The sequence below is a fragment of the Schistocerca americana genome, chromosome 1 (genome assembly GCF_021461395.2).
Source record: "Schistocerca americana isolate TAMUIC-IGC-003095 chromosome 1, iqSchAmer2.1, whole genome shotgun sequence".
In the NCBI taxonomy this organism is placed as follows: Eukaryota; Metazoa; Arthropoda; class Insecta; order Orthoptera; family Acrididae; genus Schistocerca; species Schistocerca americana.
The window spans coordinates 530,868,267-530,877,734 of NC_060119.1; the positions used below are offsets into that span (position 1 = coordinate 530,868,267).

The following is a 9,468-nucleotide window of genomic DNA, read 5'->3' on the forward strand; positions in this document are numbered from 1 at the left end:
CTAATTTGCTGGGAAGTGGCGGTGCGGTCCCCTACGGCACTGCGTAGGATCCTACGGTCTTGGCGTGCATCCGTGCGTCGCTGCGGTCCGGTCCCAGGTCGACGGGCACGTGCACCTTCCGCCGACCGCTGGCGACAACATCGATGTACTGTGGAGACCTCACGCCCCACGTGTTGAGCAATTCGGCGGTACGTCCACCCGGCCTCCCGCATGCCCACTATACGCCCTCGCTCAAAGTCCGTCAACTGCACATACGGTTCACGTCCACGCTGTCGCGGCATGCTACCAGTGTTAAAGACTGCGATGGAGCTCCGTATGCCACGGCAAACTGGCTGACACTGACGGCGGCGGTGCACAAATGCTGCGCAGCTAGCGCCATTCGACGGCCAACACCGCGGTTCCTGGTGTGTCCGCTGTGCCGTGCGTGTGATCATTGCTTGTACAGCCCTCTCGCAGTGTCCGGAGCAAGTATGGTGGGTCTGACACACCGGTGTCAATGTGTTCTTTTTTCCATTTCCAGGAGTGTATTTTATTGTCCACCATCTACATTATTTGCTAATAATTCTTTCGCACACCTCAGCGAATAGCCACTTTCAGTGTAATCTATACAAAAGAATAAGACGATTTGATCACAGTATTTATAAGGCCCGTAGGCTGTTGCATTTTCAACTGCAGGTAGTTGCAGACTGAGGGCCGGCATCTTTCGATCGTGTTAATTACCGCGTAGACTCTAAATCTGGCTGGCCAGACGGGAATTTGAACTAATTTTTTTTCCAGAACGTTTCAACGTTGAATGCATAAACCATAATGGCGGGCTGAAAAAGCGCAATGTAAGTATATATAAAAAAGGAAAAAAGTCCTGCATAATGAACTGGTTTCTGAGTAGCGTCTCGAAATATGCCGCAGCATTTACCGATAACTCATCGGTGGCAGTCGCAATGATAGATCAGCTACCTCGCTAACGGTAGCAATTCGCGTAGTAAAACGGAAGGTAAGTGGATGGATTATTTTATACGGAATACAATTGGAACATTAAAGGTACAAGGTCATAAGTAGTCTGTGAAATAGTATTTTTAACAGCAAAGCACAATGAGAATCTACGTTTTGGACGGCTTCGTGTATTCGTTGAGATTTTGGTTCAGATGGCTCGAGATTTTGGTTCAATTGGCTCTAAGCACTATGGGACTTAAGATCTGAGGTCATCAGTCCCATAGACTTAGAACTACTTAAATCTAACTAACCTAAGGACATCACACACATCCATGCCCGATGCAGGATTCGAAACTGCGACCGTAGCAGCAGCGCGGTTCCGGACGGAAGCGCCTAGAACCGCTCGGTCACAATGGCCGGCTGAGATTTTGGATTCACTGCTAGAAACTCAATACTCGTAGACCGATATCAGAGCGGTGTACTGTCGTTGGGAAGGTGTGCGTAAAGCCATCGTACAGTTCGGCACAATCTTTTTTCCGAGTTTACGTAAACACAGTTTGACGATGTATGCTGTACAGACAAAACAGAAATCACTGCTGCACGGGCGGACGGCGGCAACATGGTACCGAGCAACAGCCTGATGGGCTGCCTTTCAAACAGAGTAGGCGTCACACCATTATTAGACGACAGCGTGATGAAAAAATTCCGATATTAATCGTCATGTCATACTAAAACTAAACCTCAAACAGTAAGATGAGGAGCGGGGTAAAAAAGACAGTACTGCAGATACGTAAATCAGAGATACCGCGGTAGCATCGGTACTCCAGAAACGATTAAGGACTACCATGCTTTTCATCTTTCCAAACGATTACATGGAAATATTATTGAAGCATGAATAGAACCGCAAACACACAGAGTTTGCACTGTGCACACCAGTTGGTGCCATGAGAGCAGTGCCTTGACAAAATGACGACAAAGTAAGGTAAAAGTTCTCATGTGCTGGAACATGCGAGATGTTTATCTGTTACAGCAGCGCAGTGTGCGTTCAGAAGAAATTATGCGAGAGAACGGCCATGTAAACAGAGCATTGTGCATCGGTATCGATAATTTAGTGACACTGGGTGGCTGTGTAAACAAAAAAGCACCTGTCGAACATGTGAGCCAAATGCAGCATTAGAGAGGGTCGGGAAATTTTCGTACGTAGTCCAAGAAAATTAAAGGCCTGCGAAGCCACGAACATCGAATACAGCAGCAAACAGAGTGAAAGATTTGCGATGGCGGTTACATTTCAGATCGTACCGTCTGCAGCTAGTGCAACAATGAAAAGTGGAAGATTACGGCCGGTGCCTTCAGTTTTGCATCACAATGCAGGAAGGACTTGACGATGAACATTTCGTCTCCAAACAGATATACTGCAAAGAAGCAATCTTCCGTTTATCTTGAAAGGTTAATCGCCACAATGGGAGAGTACCGAAACTCGGATGGCGCTAGATCGGGACTGTATAGAGCATAATCGATGACGTCCGAAGCATAGATTTTTTTCAGATGTCGCAGCAGTAGTGTGTGGTCTGGCACTGGCGTGCTGAATGAGAGGGCGCTCCATGTGTGGACGAACACTTCGTATTCGTGCTTTCAGTTTTCTGAAGGTTCCTCACGCCCGACACTATTAAGTTTCAGACTGCAATGTTATACGCTGCAATTCGGAGCTGTCTAGCGGCAGAGGGATGTAATTTGTCTGGAAAGCGGGAAAGTAGACCAAGTAATACGAATAACATGTAATACTTCAACCGAAGAGAAGAGGATAAACAATTCTGGGGAATTACTTTTCAGCAAGCCCCCCTAGTGTTTGCAAAGAAGGCAGTCAGAAGACTAAGAATAAGGCTTCGTAGGAATCACGCGGAAGTGTGGTTCACCTAGGGAGGAATCTTCTCGTCCAATAGATACTTGAGTGGTGTTCGTCGGTGCGAGGCCCGTGCCGATTTGGACTAACAAAATATTGACGAAAGGTGTTAGCATTCGCGGGTGCCTGGCAAGGTGGGAATCCAAGAAACGAAGTAACTGTTTTAAGTGGCGAAGGGCAATGCAGGGAGCCAACCAGAGACCAACATGACGTTCCCCAACACGCTGCTGAGTCAAGCGCGAAAACGCAGTTCGGTGTATGTGGCAAAAGGCCCACAAGAAAATGATCTGGCCGCGAAGAAGAGACGAAGCTGCTGCAACATATATGTCTGCGCACCAGTGACACACCATAAAGGTACTACTCCAGCGCGACGATTCATCTGCTGTGTACTTCTTACTTACGGCTTTTGGTGAAACCCTTCTACACCAATATTGCGTTATACTTTTAAATGAGGCTTACCAATCTTTTTAGGTGGTGAGATGACGAAGGAAATTCAGGCGCAGCTCTCATTATTACCGATAGGAAACAGCAGCTATTCTATTACTCAGAACCAAAGATTTCTTCTTCAGGAAGGTAATGAGAATTTACTTGAGATATCTGAACTGTAGGGGGGTGAGAGCACGCAGAAGAGAGAGACCAGTTAAAAGTCAGGATAACAAGAACCTACCCGTGTGTTTCGGGTTTAATCAGTTGAACATTTCAGCATGATTAATTTTTAACCCTTTATCTTCACAAGAATCTTGATACAACTTCAGATGAAGATCATTTATGCTTGAGGCTGTCGACAAATGGTGTTGGTTGAAACTGCGATTTCGACTAATTGGCACTACAAAGCACACACAACGGGAGGTACAGCACCCACTGGTAATGCAGTAAGTAAGCTACCTGGGCCACCATTAGGTTGGAATTCGTACATTGTAGGTCAGTTACAGCATTATCAGTGTTTGCTGTAGCTTTCGCTATGTACGCTAGATAATAACAAGAAGCACTTGCAGCAAATAACTTGTTGACAGCCTTAAGAGCAAATGATAATGTTCAAAAGACTTTCAGTTAAAAATTTCACCATGTTTAATTTTTAACCCTATATCTTCACAATAAATTTTCTGTATTTTAAAATGCTTTACAGTCACTCGCAAATTAAGATGTGTGTGTGTGTCTAGGTGGAGAGGCACAACTACAGATGCGTTTTTTTTGTTTTATTACTTATAAAACATAATTTTCGCCGATTTCAACTACACAACGTATAACTTCGTCGTGCCTCCATCTCACGTAGCGATTAACGGCAAACAAGTTCTCACAGCGCCATATCTACATCTGAAATAGGAAAGGGGCCGATAAATTACGTGCCCTTCGCCCGCGGGGCCTATGGAGTACAACGGTACAATATGTAGAATATTTCGGCCGTTAACACTCACTTAAACTTCATACAGGGAGGAATCTTCTCGTCCGATCGGTACTTGAGTGGTGTTCGTCGGTGTGAGGCCCGTGCCAATTTGGTCTAACAAAATATTAAGGAAAGGTGACAATATGCAAAAACATTTATGATTAGCAATAAAACTTAAGGAAAAAGAGAAGCTACGTAACAAAATTTAGTTCCCTGATCACTTTTCGAGAACACTCTACAAATAGCAAAATTGGCATTAAGAGAGGCACCGACACAAAAGAAATTTTTTGTACGATTAACTGAAATGACGAGGCCGACGTACTGAAGTGTCAGATATATACACTAAAAAACGACGCACCAAGAAGGAGTTATACCAGTTGGGCGGAAATCGGTAGAAGTGATGTAATATTCGCGCAAATTTGACTCTCGCCGCGGTGGCTGGTGGGAGCTACTGTAAATCGATCCCATCAGCTACCGCGCCGAGTGTCAAATATTGTTTGTGCATATACTACATGTACAGACAAACAAATGGATACATTTTCAAAAAACTCTATGATATATTCTAGAGAAAGAGCTTCACAAACTGAGCAAGTCAATAACGCGTCGGTCCTCCTCTGACCGCGGTCAAAGCAGATACTCCGCTAGCCATTGATTAATACAGTTGCTGGATGTCCTCCTTGGGGATATCGTGCCAAATTCTGTACACTGGTGCGTTGATCGCCAACATCCCGAGCTGGCTGGAGGACGTTATCTTGCTGGAATGTAAGCCCCGAATAGCTCGCCATGAAGGGCAATAAAATGGGGCGTAGAATATCGTCGACGTATCGCTGTGCTGTTAAGGGTACAGCGGTTGACAAAGGGGTCTTACTATGAAAAGAAACGGCACCCCAGTTCATCACTCCTGGTTCTCGGGCCGTATGACGGGCGATTGTCGGGTTGGTGTCCCACTGCTGTCCGGGATGACTCCAGACACGCTTCGACCTGCAACCTCACTTACTGGAGTTGAATTGTCTTCAACCTATTAGTGCGCTTCGAACTGACCCCCTATGTCCGGCGAAGACGTGTCTGAAGACGTCCCGGACAGCTATGGGATACCAAACTGTCGCCCGCCATACGACCCGACAACCAGGGGTGACGGGTCTTTTTACAGCAGCACATCTTTGATTGTCACCCGCGGCCCCCTTACAGCACAGAGGTATGTCTACGTTATTCGACGGCCCGTTTTGTCGCCCTTCACAGCAAGCCATCCTGGGATTACATTTCAGCTAGATAATGCTCGCCCGCACACTTGAGACTTTCTACCTTTTGTCTTTGTGCTTGACAAACCCTATCTTGGCCAGCAAGGTCGCCGGATCTCTACCCTACTGAGAAGTATTATGGGCAGTGCCCTCTGACCAGCTAGAGATGTTGACGATCTAACGCACCAGCTATGCAGAATTTGGCACAATATCCCTCAAGGGGACATCCAACAACTGTGTCAATCAATGCCACGCTGAATAGCTGCTTGCACAAGGCCAGAGATGGTCCAACGCGTTATTGACTTGCTCAGTTTGTGAGAACTTCCCGCCTGGGAACTCCCGGCCACTGACGCCATACGATCGCCGCGCAGGATTGGCCGAGCGGAAGTTAAGTCCCATAGTGCTCAGAGCCATTTGAACCATTTTAATGCCGGCACGGTAGCTCAGCGTGTTCGGTCAGAGGGTTAGCTACTGAGTGAACGGCTCAACGAACAACCTGAACGGGTGTCATCTAAGGCGCTGCAGTAATGGACTGTGCGGCTGGTCCCGGCGGAGGTTCGAGTCCTCCCACGGGCATGGGTGTGTATGGTTGTCCTTAGGATAATTTAGGTTAAGTAGTGTGTAAGCTTAGGGACTAATGACCTTAGCATTTAAGTCCCATAAGATTTCACACACATTTGAACATTTTTGACGCCATACAATCATTTCCATTTCAATGCGTGAAGCTCTTTCCCTTCAATAAATTATCCAGTTTTATTGGAATTGTAATCATTTGCTTGTCTGTACGCGAACATCACTTCTACCGATTTCCGTCGCATTCGGATAATTCCTTCTTAGTGTGTCTTTTTTATGTTTTAAGAGTGTGTTATACAACGAGTTATAACAGCAATTTGCAAAAATGGCTCTAAGCACTGTAGGACTTAACATCTGAGGTCATCAGTCCCCTGGACTTAGAACTACTTAAATCTAACTAACCTAAGGACATCGCACACGTCCATGCCCGAGGCAGGATTCGAACCCGCGGTTCCGGACTGAAGAGCAATTTGCATGAACAGTTGCAGCTGAAATAGCAAAACGCACACACCTAGGATGAATGAAGCACGTGCGGCCCAGTGGGGGCGTAACTTGATGGGCTATGGCTAAGTTCGGAGACCGCCGAAGGCACTGGCTTTCGGAATTGTGAAATCACTCAAAAAAATTAGTGAAATAATTCCTGAAACGAAAATTTTCCATCCTCCCGAAGTTTCCAGCAGATTCATTGTCTATAACTGTAAGATTCTTCGCAAAAGTAGCGAAAGCCGATGACAAGAAAATTTTGTTTGAAGAATAAAAATATTTCCTCTTATTTGGCAGTTGCTTTGCACCAACACCTAAGGAGCGAATAATTTAGACCCATATAACTACACACTTCCGATTCTAATTTGTTATTCAGTCCATTTTTTATGTCTCTGAGTACTTGAAGAGCTTACTGTTCAGAACACGTAAGTAACTTTCATCTGGTTAACGCTTAGTGTTAAGAATAAAGACTGTGTGAAGTACTGAACGTAATACGACAGTAAATAACGGAGATTATTTGTATGTTATTCTTGTTATATCGGCTATTTATTACCAGTTATACATTGATTATATCGTTAGACTGTTTAAGCGATTTGTGCACATTTGATCAGCAGTCTCGTATTGAGTATTTTTTTCCTTCGTCCTAAGAACTTAGCGATAAACAGCGTTACATCCAGTATTATTTCACACGACGTTGCATTGCGTTATATGTTTTGCTATTCCACAGTCATATCATGTGTTTCTACGAAAACATAAGTACAATGATACAGCAAATTTTGGGTTGGCTTTGTTTATTCAGTATTATATTTTGCAGCGTTTTTGTTTCTGCGAGTACGATGCATAACGTACTTCTAGTTATCATCAAACAACTGAAGCTCTAAACAAATTTTACGATGATTCTGTTTCTCTAAATAGTAAAAACACCCTGTCTTATGCACATTTACCTGAAATATCTGACTTCCGTACAATAGTAGTATTTGACAAGAAACCGCAATCGCACGAAGTGTTATTTTTCACAATGCATGTAAATTCATGCGACAATAGCAACCGGCATCCATGTAAGTATCTCGCTGGTTTTGTACGTTGTGCTTTCCTTCAGCACGATTGTCGCAGGCCAACTATAACAACAAAAAATCGTTGCAAGCGAAATAAGTGATTTTATCAATGCCCACTGGTTCACAAATCCATCAAAATAACGATGATAAACCAACAGAGCACTGCAGAAACAATGCTTTAGCGTGGTCATAGGCTCAACTGTTGCTCAGCGAAATGCTACTCTTAAAGGTAATCAAAGATATTACCGTATTGTTTAATGCTGGCGCCAATCTTCGTTCATGAAACCATGCACACAAAACGACAACCGGCTTTAAAATAGTTAATTAACAAGACATACTATTCGAGATGGGGAAATATATGTATTGCTTATAGAAATACGTAGATGTTCTTTTCGTAAAACGTACCTTCTACACAGCAAGGTATTGTCGTACCGAATGTTATTGAAGTTAGACAAGAAGACTTGTTCTAACGTATTCGTGCGGCTCTACGAATAAATGTGTACTTTTCCAAAATAAACTACGTGGCACAAATATAAAAACGCTGAAACTAAACATGATTAACTGTCGACAAACTCCATTTGCGGCATTACATATAGTAGCAGCAACATTCACCAACGTCACATGCACTGAGAGAGGCAGCAACAATTAATGAACGTCGCTCTAGGCTCTTGATTCAACATTCTATATGGAAAAAGCAATAAATAAACATATTCCCAAGAACTATACAGAAAGTCGACAAAATAAAGAGCTGACAAACACGATCTGGGAAATTTATAAGCTGAATAAATATCATATTGTCAGCGATGTCAACGTTCTGTCACAATCAGCTGTTCGCAAACGGCGGGATCTCCCCTTCACAATTGCAGGTTGCCGGTACAGCGAGGTCTTACCTTCATTGACATGATGTTTTCGGCGTGTTGTTATCTTCGCAAATATGTTGGCACTTGTACGGAAGCAAGTCGCATGTCACACCGCATACCCGGCCCGTTCTCACCTGTTACATAAGTACACGTGAGTTTCCCGCGCGCTACAGATCGAAGCGACAGACTGACTGCTAGGAAACACTCCCCCCACTTGCCGTCGAGTACTCGCACTCCATGGCTACTAGAACGCCAACTGCCGATCCAAAAGCGTTCCGAGTACCAGGCACCGCATCTGCCATCTCTTAGGATAACGTCGAACTAACCAGCGAAGTCACATTCTTTTGCTGGCACTGCCATCTACAGACCGGTACTGGAAGCTGTTTCGTATCTACGTTTGCCGCGTGACGCACTTCAAAAAGATGATCCATATTCATAAATTTTAGAGTATTAGCTCAGCCTACCTGAAGACATGGCCTAGGCGCTAAATTTCAAGTGGAAATGTAGAAAAATGCCATTAAATGAGATAGTACGTTTACGTTGTTGCTGGTTAGGCTCATGGCCAGAATATATGAAAGCCTGTCACTTGTTTCCAGACACGTATCAACATAGTATTGCGCAACCCGTAGGTCTAGAAGAATGTTTCACATACATATAAAAAATACTGGTACATATTCAGATAGCTATATACGTATTGCAAAAAACTTCTTATTGTTTCTCATTTGTAAGTAGTTATCATAATCTACATCTAGAAGAATGTTTCACATATATAAAAAAATACCGGTACATATTCAGATAGCTATATACGTACTGCAAAAAACTTCTTATTGTTTCTCATTTATAAGTAGTTGTCATAATCTACATCTACATAACTGCTCAGTGCTTACAATGGGTCCTAGTTTCCTTCAGGTCTCATTGCATAGGCGACCCTAGAGCCAGCCCAAAGGCCCTCTCTATAATTGGAACCGATGTCTAGAACAGCAAAATTATTAATTTATGACTCATACCCAATTACCTTCTAATGAATAATTATTTGCAAATTCTT

At 43.9% G+C, this 9,468-nt stretch overlaps 1 protein-coding gene across 1 annotated transcript in view; it reads right to left on the reverse strand.

Moving 5' to 3' along the window:
* LOC124605405 (ankyrin repeat domain-containing protein 29-like) overlaps positions 1-8,626 on the reverse strand; it is a 619,167-nt gene extending 610,541 nt beyond the window's left edge. Inside the window, exon 1 of the mRNA XM_047137058.1 lies at positions 8,454-8,626. Within this exon, the coding sequence (XP_046993014.1) occupies positions 8,454-8,465 (12 nt within the window). The 5' untranslated portion in view covers positions 8,466-8,626. The remainder of the gene's footprint in view (positions 1-8,453) is intronic.
* Between the last annotated feature and the right edge of the window lie 842 nt (positions 8,627-9,468).